The 26,929-nt window shown below is 39.0% G+C and overlaps 1 protein-coding gene across 4 annotated transcripts in view; it reads right to left on the reverse strand.

The window, feature by feature from the left end:
- Positions 1-26,929, reverse strand: part of SLIT3 (slit homolog 3 (Drosophila)) — a 531,488-nt gene that overhangs the window by 190,315 nt on the left and 314,244 nt on the right. For 3 of the 4 annotated variants that reach the window (XM_010579134.1, XM_010579133.1, XM_010579136.1), the window contains exons 7-8: positions 18,948-19,019; positions 13,546-13,709 (exon numbers count right to left, since the gene is read on the reverse strand). In XM_010579134.1, the coding sequence (XP_010577436.1) occupies positions 13,546-13,709; positions 18,948-19,019 (236 nt within the window). Of the gene's footprint in view, positions 1-13,522; positions 13,710-18,947; positions 19,020-26,929 lie in introns of all 4 variants that reach the window. The other variant, XM_010579135.1, reaches the window with a different exon arrangement.

Raw genomic sequence — 26,929 nt, forward strand, 5'->3', positions numbered from 1 at the left:
ACAACAACATCAACTTGTATAGCAAGCCTACATATGTTCCTATTTTCAAAGACTTGTAAACAGCAATGAGAAGTCACCATCAGAAAGACATTCAGTGGCACCTCTAAGTATCGTTATTTTGATAGGCAGATACAGTTTGAAAAGATGGCAGCTGAAAACTTCTACAGACTGACTTCACACTTGCAGAGGGTGACCTTCTGGAAAGCAAAAGACGGTTACTGCAAAATCATGCCTTCCGTTAGAAATGTATTGAATTCTAATGTGAATTTGTTTCTGTTTGTCTGAATTTCCCCTAGTTCAAGCAAGCGGTCATCTGCTTTAAATATTATTTTGTAGCCAGGGATGACAGAGCTGCCTTATATTAAAGCATACTGCCAAGTTTCAGGATAAGATCACCATTTCAACTGTGTACAAAATGTTGCCAAAATAAAGCATTGGGTATGAAATTTTTGTATTGGGTCATCACCTGACTTTCTGTCAGGACAGCAGGAGAAAAATGTGGGTTTCATAGCACTGTGTTTTAAATATAGTTTTCAGTGATGCTAATCAGAGCTGTGTGCAACTGTATTTTAGCAGACCAGACCTCAGAACTCCAATTCAGGCATCCAGAAATCAGATTTTCAGAGGTAGTGACCATCTTGAAAAAAACAGGTCTCACAGGACATTTGTGGCATGGGTAGGAGTCAAATTCATTCTTTATGAGAGTGCGCAGCTGCTTTCATCATGAGATGATCCTAATGATCCTTTCGCTTTGCTAAAATATCCTGTCTCATTTATATCCCACTTTCCAACTTCTGTGACAGTGCAGATAAGGATTTTACCAGCAACAGTCTTTTATCTCAACACAGAGCTGGTTTCAGTACTACAGCAGCTTCACCCTACAGAAACAACTGGGCAAAAATCTACCATAAAAAAATAATTCAATAATGTAATTAAAATCTAAATCCTAATGCATATGGCCCAAGGAATCAAATTCATATTTATCAGGCAACCTGAACTTTGACTTGTTCTGGTTTCAAAATCTTACTAGACATTGTCTTAACATAGTCTACATATGTGATCATGTGTGTAATACAGTACTGAAGTTGTAGCTATTTGAACTAAACAAACAAACAAAATCTTCACTAGTTAAACATGTACATGTATAACAGGCAGCACAAGCAGCTCTCTTGGGTCTGTCTTCTGGCTATAGAAATGCAGGGCAGACATACCATCATTGTGAATTAATAGATTTCCTTCAAAATTAATGGACCTCTGCTGCATATCACCAACAGCACTGCCAGCTCTGCCTTTCATGAAGTCTAAGGTTTCTGTAAGATTTTAACTGTGACTACTTCCAAAAGTAGCTTATATTGCCTCAAAATGCACACAGGCCTCTGTTATGTTTGCATAACAAAATCTGTGTTCTTACAACCTGATCACATACATTTTACATTTTCTCTTTGTCTGCCTACCTTGTGGTGCAATACCCAAAACAAAAATGAGGAATGAGGGAAGTGCAAACGAGCTATTGCAAGCTTTTAGGGATAGGGAGAAATTATCTAACTGAGAAGAAACACTTCAGAGCAATCCTTGCTCTCTGGGAGGCAAAAAGAAAGTTGGCAGCAAGGTCAAATCTTCCACACACCCTTTATCATCACACATCTGATGTGCTTTCTGAAGAGGCTTTGTAGTGAGGGGAAAATGCATTTTGCACAGTTATAACACAACACTGTGGGTTACAGAAGCAGTAATACACTCCCTTTTCATTAGGGCACAACATCAAAAAACCTGACGTATTGCCAGTTGGAGTTTCAAGACTCTGTTCCTGACTCTGCTGCATCTAAAGCAACAGTAGAAGATTCAGTGGAACTCAGCTCATCACCTCCACATTTTGTCTGACGCAGTATTGCAGCATGCTCTATGCTAAAGGAATGGTTTGAAAGGAAGTTATTATATAAAGTACTCTGAAAAGAGAGAAGACAGACAGAAACACCAGTCTTCCTTGCAGAAAAAGTGGGCAGCAACAGTAACAAGGTGATAATTAATATCATACTCAGTTAAATATCATGGAACTTTCCAGCAACTTTTTGAATGGAAATGCCAACAGGTAAATCAGAACATTATTTGTGATGCCCACTAAGCCTTTCGGATCCTCTCCAAACAAACACCTGATATATAGTTGACCGAAGCCAACAGGAGTCCTTTTATTTACCCTGAATTTGGACCAAAACCCATTTACCTGTGATTTTCCACTATGAAGGAGGAACTTTTATGTGAACAGAGTTTTGATTTATGGATAGTGAGTAAAACAAATAACCAATTAGTTAACCAGGGAGGTACATGATGTCAAAATATAGAGAAAAAACAATAATATGTCTTTATTCTTAGCGCAGATGCAAGTGAAATGGGATGAAAAAATAATAGCTTATGCTGAACGAAAGTAAAGTAAAATAAAAAGTAAAGAAAGAGGCTGTCTTTGTGCAGACTCTTTATTTTCCACATATAATGAGTGATCAGTTTTCTTATTTCACTCAAAATAGGATGGAAAAAGGAGTATTTTTATAAACTTAATTCCTCATTATAAGCTTGAATTCTCTGAGTATCCCAAAATAGCCGGTACTCCTGCCACTTTTCACTGACATTTTGTGCTTAGAGTAAAAATACTTTTGATTCCACGCTGAATACAGCCCTTTATGTTTGGTGAATTTCCTCCTTCTTCATGAGCAAAAGTAGATCTAGACTGTAGATTTCTGAGAATTTTAATGAAATAAAAAGACCTTGTGCATAAATTGCTATCATTATTATCAAATGCTTTTGCTTATGTTTCTCCTTTGCAAAGAACAAAATACTGTATTACACATGCACGCTCCACAGGCATCTAGCACATATTCCATCAGCTCTTTGACAAACAGTCATCTGTTACGGTGAAGTTCTCTTGAACAATGCTATAAACAGAATTTCAAATCTGATTTGGATTTAACTGCTTCAATTAAATAAGGATCTATTGTTAGCTCCATAACAAATCTATAGAATTAAAGCACAAAAAAATCCAAGAGAGTTTAATCGCTTAGATGTTTGTATAGTTGTGGAGAGCTGGTAAAAAAAGGACTGGTCAAGAAAACAAGTCTAGGTAGGCTATGGAATTTAAAGCTCTTAAAATTAAAATTTAGGTATAATTTTCATAGGTATGCAAAGTATAAGCATAAGAACCCCAGGTAATACACCCTCTAAAGAAGGATATTTGAAATCTAAAAATGAATTTTTCTTTGATGCCAATACTTCTTCAAAAGAAAAGACACAGGAAAAGCAAAAATATTTCAGGATTCCTGTTTGTGTCCTTCACAAGTGCAGTAAACTCTTTACCGCATGGATGCAACAAAAGGAAATGGCCATAGACAAGCCAGCCATTCTTTCCCTTCTGAAGTTGTTCTTACTATCTGTCATCTTGTCATTTCAGATTTTTTCTGTTACACAGCAGCACTAGTTCACCATGTTAATTATATTTTTCTATAAGAGATAAAAATCATCAACTCAATTATACATTTTGCTGTAAAAAAACCCAACACTAACAAAATGTGGAAGCTAGGATAGGAACGTGATTAACAAAAATTACTATGCTTTTTGTGCCTGATGTAATAGAATGACAGCTTCAATGATTATGGTAGTTAATATCTGGCATTCCATTAGCCTGCACCACTTTATTTTACAGTCTCAGACTATGGGTTAGGGGAAGAGAGGAGAGAGGGGAGAGCCTTAGGACCCAGCAGTTTACAGAGAAATTAAGTGTTTTTTTCAAATAAGCATCTCATTGGCCTCTAGCCTTTTAAGAGCAGCAAATAGACTGATATTACAATTAGAATAGAATGGTTATGGTGTATAAATGAACAGTTTAAATGTCACAGGCATTTAAATAAATTTTGCAATGACTAAATAAACTAAATAATCTCATTTGCACTGACACCCAATTACAGCACACTAAGTAGTGTGCTTTATTACCTCCTCACCTGTCTAATTGCCTTTGCAGCAGTTATTTTCCACCAGCAAAATGTTAGTTACTTGTAAAAAATATTAATGGATTTTAAGATAAATCTGACAGGATTTACCAGTTAAAAATCTGTGGTAACTTTAAATCATTTTAAGCATAGCAGACATGAAATTATTGATCAATAAACAAAACACTATAAGTATTGCAGATCTGTGGATATATTATGACCTTTTGTGGTTTAATTAGATAATCCACTGGAACTTCTTACAATGCTGGGTCATCTGAAATCAATTACTACTACATGAGCTACAGTTTTCACTAGACTCCCAGTAATACAATCTCAAAAAGATACCTAAAGCAGATGTAATGCTCCTGACTGGTGTTTACATGCCAGTATTAAAATACACTTGAGTGTGCATAGTCCTGCACAGAGATATGGGCAAGTCAATCACAACTAACTATCTGCAAGTTAACATTCCTCATTGATGGCAAATATTCCACTAATGGAGAAAAATTGTACAAATGTGTTTATTCTACAGGAATGTGCAGTAAATGGTTTATGCAACTATTTCCATCTATGGTTGTTCAACAGCTTTTTGCTGAGCACAGCATTAAGAACTGATGATTAGTGACTTGAGCCCCTGACTGATGATGTTAACACCATCAAGTTCATGGTATGCAAAAATTTGCTAATCATGAATATTCATTATTTGATTCAAGTTCACTGTTTTGCTGAACATTCCCAAACACTAAATTTATCTGTTAAAAATTCATGGCACATGAACACAACTGTTCTGTAGGCAAAGTCAACATCAATTGGTTTACAAACAAATATGGAGGAATAAAAAAGGAAATATCTAATTGCAGTGAAAGGAAGGTCCGACATAATGAACTTTATTCTACAAAAACCTACTTTGCATGTTTCAAAATATATCAGTAAAGTAACACCATCGAAAATCCAACCTTACTTCACATTGTCTTATCCTAAAAGCAGTAATATTGCAATTATTTAATTAACAATAATAGCACAAAATTGTATGGATTACTTCTAAACAAAATGGAAGAAAGTAGAACAAAGAAGCAGGCTCACCTTTAACAACTGAGGTTTAATAGGTAGATTTGTTCTTCTGAAGGATTAATAAAACAGAATCTGTGAGACAACTTGAGTCCTCTCAAAATTTTGACAAAGTTGTTTTTCTCTCAGGTAAATTTATTCCATCTAAGTCTTCCATAGGAGGGATTGAAAAGTCAGCATTTGAATGTCTCCTATGCCCTGTACCCACTCTGAGCCTTTCTTTCAAGGTCTTTCTCCAGCCTTGTCAACAGAGGCATTTTCTCCCCAAAGCAGCCAGAACTTAACTTTCTGACTATTGTACCATAAGGAAGGCTGTTAGCATGTATTTGGTTCTCTGGGTTTGTATACTATTTGCTCTTCTAAAACAGGCTAAAGACTAAAAAAACAATGCTACTAGAAAGTCTTAAAAGATGTAGTGTTTCTGCAGTTCAAATGACATCTATGTACAGTAATCTCATTAACGGCAATTTCACAATTTGTATCAGCAGTCTGGAAGGTGCATATGAAGTGACATTTAAAAATAGGTCCAGAAATAATACACTGAACTTATAAATATATTCAAGCATAAAAATGAAGAGGAAGATAAATTATTTAAGTGAAAGGATACCACCTGTACAAGGTTAAATGATAGATAATGGTCATGATCAATTGTAAGCCTATGAAGGGAGTATAGTTCTGGAATGGCCTTCTAAACAGGTTATCCATTAAAGAACCTGAAATGTTTCACAATGAAGTTTCATAAAGTTATGGAAGGGATAGGAATAGTTTAAGACTATGCTTTGAGCCCCTGGGGTTTGATTTGCTGGTATTTGAAAAGGAGTTTTAAACATGACTTGATTTTGTTCGATTACACGTTTGTCTTCCCTTCTGCCTGCCCACGCCCCCACATCCTGCCACAGCTAACACAGGACTTTCCCTGCCTCGGCACAAAAGCTGCTCTCTGCGCAAAGAGGAGGACGACGGGATTCACTTCGGTCAGAAGCGTTACAGATTGACACAGGTATTCAGAGGGTGTTGGGCAGAATGTGACATTTGTCCTGACAATGACACCTGAGGGGTCCAGCCTGGTCACAAGCTCACCCAATGGCCAAATCTGGAGCGAGGAGACAGTTTTTTCCAGATAAGTGGGCAAGGACTGAAGAGTGAGGCATCATCCCCTTCCCAGAGCCACCTCAGAGTTTCTTGGACCAAATTCTTTGGCATTTGGGACTTGCTAAGGAATGCAGGGCAATAGCGACTTTTCTTGCCTTCCTCCTGGGACAGGCTGAGGTTGCTGCCTTTGGTCTTTTGCAAGAGACCTCTGATCTATTCAAGCTCTTTCTCGTATCTGGAATCTACAGAATAACATTCTTATGGATCTTCTGACCTAAACACGTTTGCCTGTGATTACAAGGAATTAATTCAATGAGCCAGGAAATCCCTTCAGTTTTGGTACGGGGTGTCAGTGCTCCGGCACTGGCAGCAAGGCTGCAGGGGCCTCTGTGAGGAGAGGCCGGGGCTGCCTCGTGCCGGGCACGGCCGGTTCCCGCCGGTTCCGGCCAGTTCCAGCCGGTTCCAGCCAGCTGCACAGCGGCCCTGCTGCAGGACACAGCTGAGCCCCTCAGAGGAGCTGGTAGCGCCTCTGTGAAAGTGTATTTGAGAACGTGCAAAATGGTGCCAGGCAGTAAGGAGTGAGGAAAAAAATGTGAGAAACAGCGCTGCCAGCAGCAAAGTCAGAGAATAAGGGGGGGAGGAGGTGCTGGAGCAGATCTTATTCTCTCCCCAGTCCTGCTGAGGAGGGGGAGTGAGAGCAGCTGGGTGGGCATCTGGAGCTGGCCATGGTCAACCCACCACAGTTTTAATGCAACTATATGACATCACTAAATTTCATGGTCAATAAAACAGAAATTCACATGAACCTGATATTGACTGTATGCAACTTTGTATTTGCCACCTATGGAATTCTGCAGTCTTTTAATAAGCAGCTCTATGCTTGAGTACCCACAAATATGTTGCTAATCACATACAGGTATCAAACAGAAAAAGTCTACAGATTTCATACAAAGGTTTGGCCACATACTCAGAGTCAACCCTGTTCCTTCGTATTTAACATCACTGCTCTCTGTGAACTAGTTCAGAACAAGGCTGTGGTACTGATCTGTGGCAGGACAGACCACCACGATGCATTGCCATTGTATACCAAAATACTAGCAACATACTAGTAATAAAACAAGCCACTGGTTTTGGACATTAACATAAAAACTAATCATGTTATTATTCTTACAGCAACGGTTCAAAAGCTCAGTGTCTGAATAATTATATCCCAACCTGCCATCATTAAATAAGCATTAAAGACCTACACATACTGCTTTGGGGAAAAGAGAATTCCAGAAAAAAGGTAATAATACTGAGAAGGTAAGACATCATTTTTGAACAGTAAAACTAAATTTACTGTAATTTAAGGCCAATTTTCAGCTTTGGTCTTCAAAGAAATATTAAGTGCCTTAATAAATACATATTTATCCCTCAGATTTGCAAGATGGTCTCCCAAATAAAAAAACACCGTATGTGGCACCTTACATACAAAGGAATTCAAGAAATAAATTCTTACAGTATGAAACAACATAACTGCTAGTGCTAGAGGAAATTTAAATTTGTAATAAGAAACTTAATGGAAACAGAAAGCAAAGTGATAAATAGCAATTAGTATCTCTCCAAACCTCCTATAGGATTTCATTTGAGGAGCAACTAACAAATGCTGAGTATTGAAATTTTTATTTAGACTAGATGTCAGTGTTAGTTTGTGGTAGAAAATTACAACAGGAGGTAAAAATTCTATAGGAGTTCCACAAAAATTTTCTAAGGCCAAATTTAAAACACAATTTTTACCAAAATGTTTTGAAGTCATACAACACTGAAAGTCCTGCATAGACTCCATTGTAAGAGCACTTACTGGGTCTGTTGATGGTCACAAAAAGCATGAACCAACTTAACAGTGAGAAAAAAGATGTTATTTCTCAAATATGACTCACAGGTCACTCTTTTGGAAAGAAGTCAAAGTTAGAAGAAATGGTTAAGCTCACTTCTAAAAGCAATAAAACAGCTGTACAATGAGGATATCCTGCACAGCAGAAAGTGACCATTCACACACACACACACACACACACACACAGAGAAAAAGGCTGCCTCCTCCCATTTTGTTTATCCAGCTTCTTGTGACCATTAAAACTGTGGGCCATCAGCAGCCCTTCTCTGCATGAACTGGGATGGACTGCATGGAGAGAAACCGCTCTGTTCTGTCAGGAGCAATTGCTACTGCCCAGCACTAGCAAAATTTGCATCATTAGCAAATAGTCCTTGTCCCTCTTGAGTTTCCAGGGAGCACCAATCTTCCGTGCTAGCAGTACCTTCACATCCCATGTTGAAAGCAGCAGACCTGCTGCTAGTTATGCAGATATACTATTGCACAGAGTCTCTTAAAGGAGCAGATGGGGGGGAGTTCCTCTCCCCACACACTTTTCCTTTGGCATCTTCTGAATGTTCTCATTAAGATACTAAGCCTGAGGAGTGCCGTTTTATTAGTTACTCATTGTTGGTTGCCTCCTCAACAATATGCTAGGAAGTTATTAGGAGAAAAAAGGAGCAAGACAATCTACTGAGTTTTGTGGTCTGGGCCAAAGAGTAACAGCTATGTTTTAAGACCATTTGACCTCAACTAAACAAATAAATCTGCTTCCTCATTAGGGCTTCCAGTCTGCATTAAGCAGCAGGAAGCTAACATATTTTCCTCTTTATTATACCTCAGCTGCAGTCTCACTGTACGGATCAGAAACTCTAGGTCTTCAACCGAGATTGGGATCAATCCACTATTTTCTTAAAATCAGTATCAGTTTATTTAGCCAGAAATCACTAGACAACTGGATCTGGTAATGATTTCTCTCTTGCATCAATTTCAGACTAAATTTTAACACATTTAATCCAAATCTTGATTTTCTTCAGGTTCTCATAGATCCTTCAAATGGGAACTAAGGATCAGGAATCTGAGAAAACGGTTTCTATTGAAAAAGAGAATGATATATGGATCCAACTTCCTTCTCTACAATGCTTGTTTCATTATTAAAGAAAACTATCTTAAGAAAGTACTTAAAAATCACATCTGTTACACTTATGCTTTGCTAAATTTCCTATCACAAGACATACAGAACAAATCAGCTCCAAATTAATGTCAAGATTTTAGTATCTGGTGCTTCATACATAAGAAAAGCATGAATCCATTAACTGTTAGAAATATCAATCTCTGGTCTGTGCTAAGGAATCTCATCCAATCTTCATACTCCATTGTAAATGCTGTCCACTGTAAAATGCCTCAAGCTACTGGCCAAAACTATAACAAATCTGTATCAACCTGCACCTTCAGAGTCAACACCAAGGACTAACATACTGCCTCAGAATTGGCAGCAACAGTACAAGAGAAAAATCAACTTCCTCCCACCACCCACTGAAATCAACCCACAGTCTCTGCCTGCTTATCTACCAGATAGTCTCCTCTGCAAGCAACCAGTTGAGAACTGATGACATTTGAGCTGTTCTGACAGCTGAGGACAGCAGTGGCTGAAGTATGCTACACACCACAGTATGAGATACAATGCTCCTGAATGCATCTGCTTTATTCTTAGATGTGCCGCTCAGATGCATATTTATTTTCTCATGTATATACTTAAAAAACCCAGAATGATTCATTATTGTAAAAAAATCCAAATGGGGTGACTCAGTGGGTTCTGCACAGAGCACTGAAAAGACCAAGGTGTTGCTGATGGTATAACTTCATGAACCCAGTGCTGCAGTTTGCAAAGCTTTACAGCCATGCTAATGGAGGTGAGAAAACACATAATGACTTGACATAACTGATCAATATGTGGAGTAATTTCAACTTCAGTAACTAAAGAGCAGGTAGAAGAAAAATCAAAGAACCATAATAAAACTTATATGAGAGGAAAATGAAATAAAATTACTATCCTAAGGAGGTCAGAGGAGGATGAGGGGTGGGGGGGACAGAGTTAGAGAAAGAGAAGCCAGTTCAACAGTGAAATGTCTGAACACGGAAAGGAAGCTGGGTTTGATGCAAGCAAAGACTGGAAGGCTCTAAGAGGTACCAAGCATAAGCCAGCACCCCCAGAGGCTTCTTTGCTAGCTAGGGGAATATAAAAATAAACAGTTCCCAAGGATCAGAGTGCAGGTAGTATTTCAGCTGACATTAAGTCTTTGCTTAGTGTACTGTTTTCTCTTGTCCCGGCAATGTGGCAGTGAATTGCAAGGTTATGGTGGAGAGAGAGGAGAAAGACATCATGCTATCTATGTGCAGCACATCAACAGGGGCACTCATCCTCTGGTGCCACACAATTTCGCCTTCTACAACATACTGTTTTGTAGGAGACTGCCTCACCAAACACATCCCAGAGCTCAATAAGCGGCTGTGCAGGAGGAAGAGTCTGTTTGGAGATTTCTTTGGGAACAGATGGCTTTAAGGCAAAGGCCCAGGAAGGCTGCTCTGTCAGGGGTGGCTCTGGAGGAGAGACTCTGCTATGAGAAGGGGACAGTTTGCTGAAGCAGCCAGCCAGAAGGCCCTGGTGGGTGACAGGACTGCCAGCAGTACTCAGCGCTCTCCCCTGATGGTGAGGGGCCATCTAGTCCCAACCCTGCTCATTTCTGTTAATGACCTTTCCTCTGCCGCCTCAGTAACACAAATCCAATGAGACATATTTGCAAACCTATCTCCAGGCAACTGCACACTATTTGATCCTACACATTTACCTACAGTTCTGAGCCAAATGCTCATGGGCATGAACAAGTGAAACCTGGAATAGCTTTTCCGCTGCTCACAATTTGTCTACAAGTGCCATTTGAATTAGCATTTTTATAATTTATGTGCAGAAGCTGAACAACAGTTTTTGAAAGTCTGACTCTCAGTTTACACAGGTATGACTCCGTTTACACAGATATAATCTGCACATAACTCTGACTTCAGCAACATTATCTTGAGAGACTTTGCACCTGATGCTTATAAACATCATGGTACAGGACTGGTAGCAGAGTGTCCAGAAGGAATCAAGCAATTTGGATTCCAGTTATGGCACATCTCTATCAGTGTTTCACTTTTTCTTTTCCAACTTATGCTATTCCTTGGTATGTAGCAGGCAAAACTTATTTCCAAAGGAACATCTGTCATAAAATTATTTAAAAAAAAAAAATTTTGCATAGGGTTCAAACAATAACCAGAAGTTTTTCAAGGATGCTTTTCTTCTTTCCCCAAATTATTTGATTCTACTCTTTCTGCTTTGAAGCATGCAACAGCACAAGCTTTGACCTGGAATGCTCTGCTGAAGCCCATTTTACAGTGGAGGAAAAGCTGAGTTTTCTTTTGCTGTGATGATATTCCCACTGCCATAAAAACACAAGTGCTTGAAATGCTGAGCCTATACTTAAACAGGGTAGTTCACTACATTGTATTTCAGCTCTTCATAACTATGATGCAAAGGTGGCTTTCACTGCCAGCTTGAGGCTAGTTACAGTGATTCATATAAGCTTAAATTGTATAAAATTCCATTGCAGAGGGACCAGTTCAGTTCACTATTCACCTGCTGTCCTAGTTTGACTTCATAGTCAAACACGAACAAATTATGCTGTAAAATCAGGAATAAGAACTGTAATAAGGAGCAGGGAAGATTTATATCCTCTTTAAACTAGCTGTCCATGTAGGTTTTTGTCGAACTAGCACGTACTAAGTTGAGTTCTTTGCTAAATCCTCCACTAAAATGAGCACTTCAAATGCATTTCTTTTTCAGTATATTTCATTTCCCAAATGAGGATTAGGGGATACAGTTGATGGACTCTCTCACTGGAAGCTTCTTTCCTTTAATTTTTATTAACTTATGTCTAAAAAAAAAAAAAGGCAGGCCAATCTTGAGAGTTCTCTTATATGTTCTTGGTCCCACAGGCAACTGTTAAAAACCTTTTCTCTTTTGGAAGTCATAGTCTGCACAGAAAATTCCGTTTAGATGAGTTCTGTCCACGTCACATTTCTCATTCAGCAATTATTATCTCTTCTCCTGATTTAAACAACTCTTCTTCCTTCACTTCACTATATCATAAATCCAAATAGCTGAACTCACGCCCCATCTGAAACTTCATTTCATAAAAAGAAAAAAAGTAAAATTAGATTCTGCTAATAGTTTAATTCATTTATTCATTTCTTTTATCCTTCCTCTCCCAAGACTGTTAGATTTCTAAACTTTTCTTTTAGTTAAACTTTTGATGTGATTTATCAGATATTCTGGGCATCATCAAATCTCCACAACTGCGTAGAAGCTGCTCAGCACTCTTGAAAATCACGTGATAAAAGTCACTGGTGCACAACTTCATTTTCCATGTGTCCATAACACTTCCTGCATACCTTCAGGGCTGGGCATTAATTTACCATCCATGATACAGCTAAGGGGATCAAACGCTTCTTCTCTAAGTACAACCATTTCTCTCTTTCTTTGTCACATGTAGAAGAAACTATAGAAAAAAGGCATTCCTAAAAACATTTCTAGCACAAGCACTTGTACTGTATCTCCATCAGTCAACCCATGTACAAAGAAAGAGAATAAAGCTTTAGGGCTCACAAGCTGTGAGAGATAAAGAACACAATACAAGACTCAGTCTATCAAGATTAGGACTCACATTGGCTTCAGAACAAGCTCCCTGTGTTACCATTTGGCTTGCAAAGCTCTTTCCAAACTTGTGTCTTGTATCTTTTTTTTTTTTTCCACAGCATACACACTGCCATGCATCTCCTCTGCCAGATCTCTTCCTGTCAGCCAAATTCAGACATTTCTTTTTCAATTTTTTCTATGTTTTTCTCTCTCTTTTCTTTCTTTCTTTTTCTTCTTCTTTTAAGAAAATGTGTTTCTATCACAAAAGAGCCAAGTGTAGTTCCAGAGACTTGATGAATAGGCCCAACATATATACACATGGTTTGTGAGTTGGCCATGTATCATCAGCCTCATTTATCAGGGTGGAAACTTGTAGAACAGCAAAGTGCATTGGCTCCTTACGAATCCTGTTTCAGTCCCTGGGATAAAATCTGCTCCTCGTGTTCTATAGTCCAATCATTTATCAACAGACTCAGATTAGCATTTTCTATTTCCTTTCTTTTGTATTCCAGTCAGCTGTAGAGCTCTTCCCTTGAGAAATACCAAATTATCCACACTTAATTGATTTCTTATGTTGATATCATTGGCAATGCTAAAGTAGAAAAAATAATTTGAGAACTGAAATGTTAACTGGAATCCAATAATTCTTATAAAGCTGAAAAAATTAATAGTTTGATCTACTCCCATACAGTTTAGTAATGACAGAAACAAACAGGACTGCTACAGAATGGCGTTCAAACACAACATAGTAATTTTCCACTCACTGTTTTTATGTGAATATCAATATAAAACCATCAGCTGTTAGACAAATGAGTAACTGGCATCATTACCAGAGCAGACAAAGTCCTTCTTCTGAACCTCCGCCACAAGAAAACCGCGCAGGTTTACAGGTGCCAAACAGAAGGTGAACTGCCCGATAGTGCGCCTCTGCCGCAGCCAGTCAGACAGCCAAGCCAGGTGGCAGTCGCAGTGCAGGAAGTTGGAGTGAAGCCGCCTACAAAAGACAGAACAACCCTAAAGTTGTTAGTAGTTTTTTAAACAGAAGACACAAACCAGAGCAATCAAGTACAAGTCTGTCTGGCTCTTCACTACAGTGTAAGTAGGATCACTGCAGGTTATCTGTTACAGCTGAGTCAGGTCTTGATCGTCTACATTGCCATATAATATATGTGCCTGCATATAAATTAGTGCTATTATTTATAATGTCTTGGAAGAATGAAGTTAAATAATTACCTGCCTACAGGTAATCATGAGCTGGCCATTCTAGAGAAAAGAACATGAAGAATTTAAGATTCCTCCAAGTAATCACTTTGCCTGTGATTTCGTATCAGAAATAACTGTGTGAATGTGATATCTTTGAGTGAATTCAAAGGGTAGCTTGTATAAACATGAGGACCGGGCTGAAAAACAGGATGATAGGTGATTCTTCCCTCTTCTCTCTCCTTTGTGGGGAAGAAGGAGGGACAGAGAGTAAGAGAGAGAGAGAGAGAGAAAACCCACACACCAGAGGCTATTGATACCTTGTATGTTCCTGTATTGCCTGAACAAATTCATCAATGCTCTTTACTGTGGCAATTTAATGCAAGTATGCAGGTTCTAGACAGGAATTTTCAAGTAATGATGAAGGCGGCGACCACGACAGGGTCATGCCACACAGCAATGCAGGGGCCATTCTTTGTAATGGAAGATCTAGCCACACAGCTCCCTTCTCAGCCTGCTTCATGCCTGGCACTAGAGACTTGCAGAAGCATTGTCACATTGTGGGGGAAGTCTGCAAAATGACGATGCGTTCAGGGAGCAAATCTGGTAACTTTAATAGCTACCAAACTTTAGGTCAAAAGAAAAGCCCAGGACATTAATTATTTCATTCCTTGTAATGAGTCATACATTTGCAGTGTTATACCAAAGCTGAAATGATAAAACAGATTGAAAGTCCTGTCAGAAATGGTTAGACAAAGCATTATTCACTAATATTACAGGCATTACATTTAAAAAAACCCACACAATTGGTGTGCACAGGATTTAGCCCTGTCCATCCACCAAAGAAATTAACTGTCTGTGAGATCTTCATATCGCACAGTGGCAGTGCAGGTCAGCAGTGGCGCCCAGGCTGACAGTCCCCAGATTTGTATGTCTGGGGTGGGCAGTCACAGTAAAAGACTACAAATCTGGAACTGAGAGTTTATCCTGTGGAGATGGAAGATGCTAGTCTCCTGGGAGCACTGTAAAATGCAATTGTTTTAGAAGGATGGCTAGAAGACCTTGTGTATAGGGATTATGAAGCCATTTAATTGACAGTAAGTTAGATTTCTAGTAAAATGTTTTCTTATTATGAACCATTAATCTGCCTGGAACACTTTTTGTTGATTGAAAGAACAAAAAAATATATTTGCAAAGAAAAGAGAACAAATATCATCTAGCCAGAAATCATCCTAAGTAAGACTTTGTTCTAACTTAGAGACTAAGCATTGCGTTTAAATCCTCCAAGTCTTATCCCTTCCCACCACCACAGCAGTCGATGCTTAGAATCATCTTCCTTCAGGAACTGAAGCAGAGCTCATCCCATGCCCTGACCTGCATCCCCTGTATGGATGCAGGTAGGCAGAACTAATAAAACCGCAATTTCACAAAAAGGGGTAGCTTTCCAGTTCTGTGAGTTGTTTTTTTTCCCTTACTAAATTTGTATAGCTGGTTTCTGGGTTTTCCCATTTTAGTAGTGCAAACTGTCACCTCTTTGCCAGCTCACCTGCCTCAGCAGAGCCCTACCTCGTTAAAGTTTTTTGTGTAGATATTCTACAGTTTGCTTTTGAGAGGACACCATTTAGAGAGCCTATAAAGCTTAACAAAGCAGCCTGTTAGAATATATTTTTGATAATTATATTAATGAATACAGCCACAGAAAGACTTTTCACAGTACTTCAGAAGCATAATACACCAATTCCCTGTGAACATGAAAAGCACTGAAGTGATTTGGTACATTTTCAGTTTACCCTTAAATAAAAAAATTAAAAGAAATTATGCAATTACCTATCTCAGCAGTCACTCACACCTGCAGACACAACAGGACACTTACCATTAAGCAAATAGGTATGGGGGACATGTTCTAACATAAATAAAGCTGTTTCAAGCAAAGGAAAGCAGATCAATAAAAACTAATTCCTGTCACTTCCAATCAAGGCTAACAGATCAATGAAACTTAGCAATGGAAAAGACAGTTAAATAAAAAAGGTTAGCACAGAAGAGCTGATTTTTTAAAAGAATTCTTCAAGTGCTCCAAATCTTACTAGCAATTTTCTCTCTTTTTTTTTTTTTCTTTATTCCCCTGAGAGGTCATGTTCAAGTTGAATATCCCTTTTATTTTTCCTTCTCTGTTCTTAAATGAGCAGATTGTTTTGAGACTCATGAAGATAAAGCTATTTATCCACAAAACTATCACAGCAGCTGCAGCTGCAGCACAAGCAGCCCCAAATGTCCTGGTAATGGATCTTACTAGTGTGTAAAAAGAGACACATAGGAAAAACACTATCCACACCACACTAGGCCTCAGCTGGATGGAAAATAGGGCTTGTCCCTACTTAAGTAATATTCAGACCAGGGACTCCCTGCAAGAGCTTCTGAAAAAAAGCACGTCTGAGTGTGAAGATATTTGAGAAGGTGTACAAACTGATGATCATTTTTTGAGAAAACAGTAGAGTCACCAAACTGTAATGAACATCATTCACTCTCCATTTGGACTGAATTTGCATCAACGACCATGAGATTAAGTAAATAGCAGATCTTATTCAGCCATTATGCTTCAGACAGCTTTCTCCTTCTGAGCAAACTGTTCATTGAGGTTGTATATTAACACAGGAGGAACAGGTTATCAAGTGAAATAAAGCTCAGGAAACTAGAGAGAATATTAACATTTCCCCCCAAATAATATCTTTACAGAAATATTTGACATAGGTGAAAAACTGATCAGTTTTACATGTGCTCAGGTGTATGTTAGTTGATAGGGTATTACTATCTGTTTACACAAAACTTGGTTAAATCAAAACAGTATTAGCCTAAATTCTGAATAGAAGATATTCAGAAAATATTGAGTAATATGTAGCTATGCAAACTTGTTTTGTTAATAATTATAATTAATAAAATATTAATTGTGAAAAGTGCTAAGATGACTTGGGGATAGAGGAAGAATTTTTAATATGAAGGAGCAGCAGAAGAAATTATGAAATGCTATTTGATTCCTGTATTTATCTTATATTAATTACTGTTTTGATGACTTTTCTGCCTCTGCTGAAACAGATGGAAGGAAACATAGAAAACTAAACTATTTTACTGTATTTCCATCTGTCTATGTAGGATTTTTCAATTCCTATATTCAACAGCTAACAAGGGTACTGTGTGTTATTTGGCAGTCTTTGGAGACTGAAACATGCCACCTGATATTGATGAAACTACCTTTTACAGAACATGAGGTGAATGAATACGAATGCAAGTTTGCAAAGGTGACCTTTTAGCCATAAACCCTAAATTAAATTTCCAGCAAATCCTTTTAGAGTGGGTCAGCATTCATGTTCTATAAAATGTGGCTCTCAGAATTCAATATAAAAGCTTCCCTTTATAAATCCTATTTATGACTTCCTTCCTTTTTTTTTTTCTTTTTTTTTTTTTTTCTCCTTAATTACAGCAGAGGGGGATTAGTCAGTGTAAGTCTCCAGGGAGCTATATACAAAGCCATCTCCAAAATTAAACTAAAAGGAAAATGACAGAAGGCATTGAGCTCTGGTAACAGACGAGACTGACTAATCTGAAGAAGCCAGGCAAATTTTCTGGACCACTGTGACTGAATGAGAAAAGGCAAAACTCCAGAAACCTTAACCCTACACCTTTATCTTCTTTATCCATTCTCTTCTAAAAGACAAACATCTAATTTCCATTTAATTACTTCCATTAAGATCTATGAATGTCACCATTTAATGAAGAATGTAAATTTAAATCAGAGGTTATCTTATATAGATTCACATGAGTGAGAGCCATTTTTCTTCAGTTTTGTTAACTTATTTAATATGATTTTACACATAAATATGGAGCGTCCTTGAAGCATTTTATCTTTTCAGTGCCATAGACAATTTTCAGGCTAGCTACTATTTCCCTTTCTTTGCTTTTAGGACTAAATACATTTTGGTTGAGTTTGATATTTTGGAGGAAAAACAGAGAGACTTTGTTTAAACATGACTTTTCCTGAAGTTGTGTGTATATCCTGAAGGAATTTAAAGGAATAACTTATTTAAAGAAAATGTTTTTGGTAGGCTATGGCTAAATTATACAAATGCACACAGTCTAATTTCACGGTCTTTGTATTTTGGTCTACTAAAGCCAATCAGAGCTTTTCCAGTGGAATGGTGCCCAGCTACAGAAAACAGGATTTGATGTAAGAGAAGCTTTTATAAAAAATGCATCAGAATCAGTGACATTTTGTTTCAGAAAGTATCTGGAAAAGAAGCTTTTTTCAAGTTCTTTTAAAAATTTCTTGTTTCAGAAATTAGTATTCTGAATTTGAAAAGAAGAAATAGGATTTAAATACAGGACATTAACAAAGTTAAATAACTTGATCCATCTGAGCAGTTTTCATAATTTTGATGATGCTCCAGCTTGGAACACTTTTCACATTACGGATTTTCCCATGGGGAAAAAAATGCTAGTTTCACTTCCGGCTAAATGCAAAATCCTGACTCTTCCCTAACGCGGGGTAAATCCAGGGCCCCGAGAGCACCAGCCGCCATCGCAACCCTGCTCAGCCTCCCCGGGGGCTCCCCGGGCTCCCCCAGCCCTGCCAGGGCCCAGGATCCCCGCACGGCCCAGCCGGGGGCTCTCAGGCCCTGCCCCAGCGGTGCCGAGCAGCGCGGGTCTCCAGCCCTGCCCCAGACCACCCTGCCCGGCCGTGGGCCCCACTGGAGCTGGTCCCCACCCGTGTCCCCGGGGGGGTCCTCAGCTGTCCCCATCCCCACAGATGGGCCCGAGGCTGCCCCCGCGGAGGGGGGTCCCTGCCCGCCATGGCCCTCGCAGGGTCAGCCTTGTTCAGTGACTGTCTTCCTCAGGAGACCAGGGTGAATTGTTCACCTTGGGAAGAGACTGAAATAAGACTACCACAAGGCGACAAATATCCAAAGAGATGGCTGACACCATCATCATCATCACTATTATTATTATTATTATTATTATAATATTCGAATACGTTACTCACAGAGTCCTGATCTTTGGCATGTGATTGAAACTGGTAACAGGAATGCGGGTGATGTTGTTATTGTTGAGAGTACTGTTAGGAAAAAAAAAAAAGAGACAAAAGAGAATAACAGATTGATCAGTTATTTACAGTTCTTTACCAACACACTATTTACAGAAACAGGCTGCTAAAACTCTTCTTAACAAATCTGCCAGGCTGCGAACAGTAAGACATGCTGACCGATACCTCAGACAATTTGTGACATATCGTGAAAGATACTGTTAGGGCAGAGCAACCAACAGCTGCACAAGAATGGATGAAGGTTACTATTTACCATGTTTGAGTACCAAGGAGTACAGGAGATGAGTTTTTATCGACTACTGGAATGGACCCCAACTTTTTGGTTAAGCCGCCACTTGCTTGAAAACCTGGTGCAACTTGAGTGGAGGAACATCAAGCTCGCATACTGCAATAGGAAAGCTTTGCGCTTAAAGCGCTCACTCTCACACCAAAAGAGAGCTGTTGACTCTCACAGGCTTGTTAACACAGCCAGCTTACATGGACAGACAGCTCAAATTGCCCTTTTGAAAACATACAGATGGATGGGTACCCTTTCTTTGGTTTCCTTATGAAAAAAATATATGGGTAGTGGAACAGATTGTAATAAAACATGTCATGACCCAGGCATGTAAGGATTTCTGCTGCTCTATCAAAGCAGAGCTTAAAGAGAAAATTATCTCAGCTGCTGGTAGGGACCCCCTTAGTGCTTCTTACGAAAAATGAACCAACTCGATTATCATCAGCTGAGTGTGCTGCTCCCATTTATGTAGCTCCTAATTATATCAATGACTCTCTAGCAAATTAGAAGCTATAAAGATTATCAAGATGGCACAGGAAATGGAAAGCACTCCAACAGGGCATAAGTGCCGTGCTCCAAGTGCACCAAATCTGCAAATACAGTAGCCCAGTTTGGCACAAGATCTGATGGGACCGGTGATGACTCCATGTCCCACTGTGGCCAGTCCTGCTGCCGGTAGCAGCTGCCTATTTGAAACGTGTGGTGTCCACAGCACTACAGCATGGAGCAACCTCTGCTTTATACAAGGGCACAGCACTCCACAGGGTCACTTTGGTAGAAGATAGTGCTTTTGTACATTTGTTTATGTGTTGAAGAAAATACCTGCTGAAGCAACCTAAAGGCACACTACCCTTCCCTGAACTATTTAGTTGTTCCAATGTTATGTATTTACATAGGACATTTAATCAAAAGCTGTTGAAGAGTTTTACAGAAGTTAACTAGCCCTCTTGGTCACCTGCCAATTTAAAAACATTTTTACAATTCTGGCTAGAAATCCTTTGGCATAACCATCATCTACAACATCAGCAGATTAAAGCTAAATTAGATTATACCCTATTAAGACTGTTTTTCTGGTACACAGAAGACGCACAGGCATACTGGCAAAGCCAGAAGGTTGCAGGGTAACACGGCTACGTGCAGGCACACTCAGGAGAGGTGCATGAGCAGGCTCTGACACTGGCAGCAGCGTGTTTGTGTTACTGCTGCACTGCAGAACAGACAGGACAGAACATGACCACTTTGTTAGTAGGATCGTAGCTGGTATTTCAGCATAGTGCTGCACCAGATGGATACACTACTGATCTGGAGCCAGCTTGGGGCTGACATACCCATGGCAGCAAACCGCACCAACAGAGCAAAATTACCCTTCCTTCCAAATCTGCGAGCAAAGTGAGTCATGTCAGTAAAAGCAAAGTTTTGGAAATCTGGAAACTGCATGCGAGATCTGTTGCCAGAGATCTGTGTCAGTCAAGTCACACACGTTCACACACCAGGCTGATAAGAGCTGTAAGCCTTAGTGCATCATGGCTTATAGTAAAATATATAGTATTCATTCCAGATCCTCTGGAAAATTTGATGCTGCCAAAAATTGGACAAGAAACACATAGCTAAGTATTGGGATCAATGGGTATACAAAATTATGGGCTTGTGTATGCAATTTCTCAGTACTCAAACACAGTCTATTAGAAATTTACTGGATAAGACGAAGACGGAAATACTGTCAACTTCAGAAGTAAACCTGAAAGTAAGCTCTTTCAGCTATCAGCCATGTCATTTCATCAGCTGTGCATCACAGTCTGCACATGCACTGCCTTACTGTGGCTTCAGCAGTGGAAGTGAACACGAGTATCAGTGTACATCTGCAGGGCTGAAAAGCTCTACCTTTGAATTCCTGCTAACGTCATGATGACAACACGAATGTCCCACTGTGGCAGTTTATATGGTGCAAAATGAACTTCTCTGTCATGTAATTGCTACTGCTTGATTACCTTATTTAGCCAGTGATACAAACCAAAGTCTTTTGTGGACAGTTAGCCAAAACAAGTATGCATAACAATTTCAGAAAGTGAAGAAAACCTCTCAGAAGGGTGCATACATATATACATCAACACAGCCACCTCTCAAAATCTATATTTATTTGCTATTTGCATTTGCACATGCATGTTGGGAAGTTCAAACAGGGCTCACAAAGGGAATTTCTACTTGCACCACCATTATTTTCCACAAACTTGAAAATATAATTCACCCTTTGCCTCAGTTGCCTGTTACATAAAAATGAGCTATGTGCTTGGTTGGAAGATTTTAGGTATACACTGATAAATAAAAGCCACATGTAAAGTCAACTCACAAAAATTAAAACACATACATAGCTGATGTCTGAATAGGTCACACATGGCACTATAGAAGTCAATGGAAACCATAGGAATTCAAGGGAGACTTTCTATTGATTTCAAAAGGACATGGATTGGATTCAGGCAGAACAGGACGTGACAGCGAGCTTCCTTCTATGCTAACTGAGGGTAGAGAACACATCCCTGTCTCCCAGTGCAATTCTTCATCTGGATGCAGAAAGGACAGCCTTTACTTCTGATTTGATGATTCAAAAATATTGTTTAATTTCTTAAAATATTTCTGTTTAAGACAAAGCATTATTCCAATCACACAGTATTTCTACTCACAAAGTATCAGATGAGAGTGGCTCAGGTTTTGCCCCTAATAAGCAAAGGTTTCCCATAATTCATCAACAAATATATAACCATCCTTCTAAGAATCCTCAGTGCTAAATTAATATACTCCTTAAACACAAATTTCAGGGATAACTCTAGCAGATAGCTATTGTGCAGATGACTTAGCATACTATTTCATTGATATTTAAATGTTAACCATAATGAAGGCAATAAAACATCTATGATAACAGCAATTATTTCAGAAGAAAGAAGGCCAAACACTGCAACGGCCACTAATTGACAGTGAACTGTCTGCATTACAGCCCAGTTGTAGCTGCAGGAATTTAACCCTGCTGCTCTGGTTGTGCAGAGCACACAGCTCCCACTGCTGTAGGAACTATTTGGCTTTCGAATGGGGACGTTTTCAGGTAGAGGTATGCTCTAAAGGCATTCCGCAAAGCTTTCTGTCATGCACATGAAGCCTTCCCAGCAATGATTTTTAAAAGTATGTGTCTTGACAGGGGTAAGCACACAATACAGTGGCATTTTTAACACATGAAGAGAAAAAATAAATTCTGCTTCAGTCATCTGCTAACTGCTCCAAGGCACCAGTCTCATTTTGATCCAACTAAGATTCAGATCCATAGAAACAGATGCACAAACACAAGGAAGCTGTAATAAACAGACAACTTCCAGAATCTTCTGACTCTTCCAACATCATATGGGGAAACTTGTATCCTGCTGGGTTCTCCCCAACCTTATACCTCCCACCTCTTCTAGAACCCGATATACACTTGTCCCTTGAAAAAGCACTGTCCTCTCATTTAGAAGTCCTCTCCCTGTAAAACTGTTCACATTCAAAATGCTGAATCAGGAAACTGAGGTTACAGACAATATTATTTATGCCAGCAAACTTCCCACCTTGGGCCGTGATCCTTGTCAGATCTTGCAAGCTAAGCAGAAGCAGACTGCAGCAGTCCTAAGGATCCTCCAAGGACTACTTGGAAGACGCATAACATGGGATCAGCAGTCTTCGAGGTGGTACATCCTCCATCGGTATGAACTGTCATAGTCCCATTGACTTCAATTTACAACCCCAGAGGAACTGCTCTACTAAACTCACTCCTCTGCCAGTTGCCCAAACTGGTTAGAGGCACGCATGGAGCTGCTTTCTTCCTTCTGAAGAATAAAGCTGATTTATAGTCCCTACTAATCAGAATTATTTTAAAGGAAAGAACGCTCACTCTGCAATCCTGTCACGATTTGAAAACAATTACCTATCTCCTTCTTCAAACTTTTTGTGCAAATTTAACTACATGCAGTTGCATTTCTGTTCTCTTCTGACTTGCTCCAAATTCATGTACACCACTGTAGCTCCCTGACAGAGTTGTTAATTCCAGACTCAATGTAATTACTTTAAAATCATTAACCTGTAAAAATGACTGTCATGTGTGTGGTTTTTTAAATAATATTTATGCATTATTCTTTATCCTTTCTCCACCCTCTTGAATAGGAATACAGGTGTTCAGGACTAGATGAGAGTCAGAAAAAAATTATACTCTAATGCTAGAAGAAATCACACAATTTTTAAGTAAGATACTTTGGAAAAAAAGGAAAGGATTTAGATTTTGAACCCTAATAATAATACAAGTATTTTACTTTAAAAAGTCAGGTAAGCATCCTTTCATGTTCCTTGGACTAATTCAGAGAGTAGAAATCCCAGGCTGTCAGATCAATAGTCAAACACTCTCAAAGTACAGAGTACACAGAGATTTTGTTTCTCTTACTTGGTGTTCAGTTAATGATATAATTAAGAGAGTATAACGAATATTAGAATGCGTGGTGACTTATTCATCTGGTAATAATACTTTCATTACAATATATCTACCTCCTTTGTTCCAGTTAAGTACTAGGCATGAGCCAAAAAGATATTCTGGCAATGATGTCAGAAAAAGTTATACAACATAACAAAATTATCTGAAATATTAACTATTTAATTTCTTCAGTTAGTACTTCAATAACTACATTGTAAAATAGTAATTGTCTTAATGTTTTCCAGTCACACTTCAAGTGGGAAAATACACAGGAGGGTTGGGGGTTTTGTTACATACACAAGGTTGTTTGATAACAATATCGCCTGCTAGATCCCAGCTTAAAAAAAGTTATGGTATCCTATTTTATCATTGGCAAAAGGAAAATCCACTATGCAAATGTCCATTTTTCGAAGTACGAGGCATTTTCATAATGTACATAGATGACTAGCTGTGCATCAGTACAATACACACAGTGATGCTTCTTGTTTACAATCTGAATGGATTAAAATGAAAGGGGAAGGGGAGAACATGTCGTATGCTGAAGACGTCCTTTGGTTTTTGACGGTTACAGACACTGATTTCCTTTCACATTCCATTTCTGCAGCTGATTAGCACAAACAGCTAATCAAATTGAGAAATTATATGGTAGATTAAATTTTTGATTAACACTTTTCCCCAAGCCTTAATAAGCATCTACCATAGTTACTAGAGGTCTGCTGTGCTGGCCATTCAGGTTTTTGATACATGCCAGGCTGCTTTTGTGTCACATTTGGCTGATAACGGGACATTGCAGCATTTGCAAAATTCTCTGTTAGAAAGAAATATTCAGACCCATTTACTGATAGGTAAATGAAGAAAGAGATCTGAAAAGGCACCAGCTCATTTATTATATTTCTAGTTTTAAATGCCTTTTACGATTGGGCACTAAAGATTCTTTAGAGGCTTCTAACATACACGATTTGACAGCAGGAATCCTGCAAACAACAGTCCTCATTTGGCAGCACATACTTCTATGTGTCTATGGGCTTCACTCTAAGTTAAACAATGATGTTAATTTCCTTTTCCTGCTCAAAACTCTCTCAACACACTCTGGAAAGAACAAGGTGCTGTTACCTCACTCTGTGATAAACCTGTATTTTGAAAGTGAGACTTTGAAACGGAGCAGAAAAGCAAACAGGCAAGGCTGGTGGGGAAGAGCCATATCAGGCACTGCAGCACTGGTAGCACTAACAAGTCTAACATTTCCTTCTGTCTCCTTCAATTACACCACTGCTTTATCACAGTATGCTCGTTGGCTGTGTATGTAATCTGTGTGTTGTGTGTCCGTAACACCATGTAATTGGGCCTAATGCAAGATTATTATCTATGTGCATGCAATGGATAGCTACAAATGGTGCATCTGCAGGCTTGTAACATTCCCAAGAGTGAATTACTGTCATACTCCCCGATTACTGCTTCTCCCACAACTGCCATGGTTTCCAGGCTTCCTATCCCCAGTGCAACTACACATCCAGTAAATGAGACCAGAAAATTTATTAAGACTTAACCAAGGCATCTCCAAACATAATTAGGCCTCTCACGTAAATAGTTTTCTTGATAATGTTATTTCTGTTCAGAAGTGGGTGAACTGATCCAAAAAAAGACTGAGCGGCTCACCCTAAGTTGCCAGTAGAGCTCAGAAAGGAACACAACAGTCCAGCCCTGGCAGTGACAGAAAGACAACTTCTCCAAGACCCCAAAGCTTTGCAGAGGGAGTGGAGCAAGTAAATAAAAATATGTGAAGGAATCTTTTCACAGTGTACATGTGGACTGAAACAGTTGAATCGATGCAAGATTAGACATCTCCATCAGTATTTATACCCTTAAAGAAGAGGATCTTGGGGTCTGCCTGAAATACTAGAGATGAAACATGAATTTGGGTGACTGCATTAGCAGCAAAATTTAACACTAACAGAACCTTAGACCTCTGTGTGAGCAGATTCATATCACTTACTCTTAAACCTCTCCCCAACTACAGAAAAAGCCATCGCAAAGGGAAAAGAAATTCTCTGTTCCTTGTATTCAACAAGGGTTAAGCAAAGCAGTAACAGGTTTAAATTTCAGAAAGGGGAATTTTGATTAGATATGGGGGAAATGGTTTTTACAATAAGGACAGAAAAATTAAGAAAAGAGCTGTTACAGAGTGTGCAGCCATCAGCAGCAGAAGCGTGTAATAAAAGACTAAATGAATCCCTGGCAGGAATGGCATGGGACTTGATGGTCCTGCCCTAAGGTGGGACAGCAGATGACAACTTCAGACCCCTTCCAGCCCTTACGTACCCCCTAATATAACTAACAGCAGGGGCATTTTACCAATTCCAAAAAGTAAATCTAAATCTATTTTTAGTAATAAAACCAGGCCTTGAATTTTATACACTGCCATAATTAATGTTTGTAATTAACTGCGATTGTGGGGTAAAAGGAGCTCTATTTTCAATTGCTGTAAAGAGCTATTTTTCACACAGGTCAGAAGGAATTTGCATTAAATTAAATATTTACTGTTTCGCATGGCCTCTGATGAAAAAGCAAAATGGCTTTGGCACTCTATCCCTCAACACTGAGCACAGTCCTCACCCTCGACTTTCAAGGCATCCAAAATTTGCTCGTTAGGCAAGGTCCAACACTCAACTGGATCTCTTCAGATTTTTGGTGAGTCCTGAGTGCTTCTTGTACTCAATCCTTTGATCTCCCCACAGACTGTTTAAGTTAAAGCCCACAACTACCATGTGGGCATATAATGAAAGCAACTGATGCTGCACTGATTAATCCATTACTCTCAACTGTTAGAAAACATAATGATCTCACAAGGGGCCTTATTCATTGACATACAGCAGTAGAGCTCTGATCTGACACCTCAAATTAGCAGCAAAAGCAATAACAGCTGGGTTTTTGTCTCAATATTTGTACCCAACTCTAAAATGAGTTGGCACTATACGAGTGCTATTTTTAAACACAATGTTAGCCCAGGCAAATAATCTTCTAAATAGTCTCCAGGTGACACATAAAATCCACTGAATTAAATAAAAATAACTAGTTTCCAGTTTATGGTTTCTGTTCTTGTATTAGTCTTTTGCTGATGTGTTCACAAATGTTCTCATCACAGCAACATGAGAGGCTCTAGCATTG

The sequence above is a fragment of the Haliaeetus leucocephalus genome, unplaced genomic scaffold, assembly GCF_000737465.1.
Source record: "Haliaeetus leucocephalus isolate CR32 unplaced genomic scaffold, Haliaeetus_leucocephalus-4.0 Scaffold656, whole genome shotgun sequence".
In the NCBI taxonomy this organism is placed as follows: Eukaryota; Metazoa; Chordata; class Aves; order Accipitriformes; family Accipitridae; genus Haliaeetus; species Haliaeetus leucocephalus.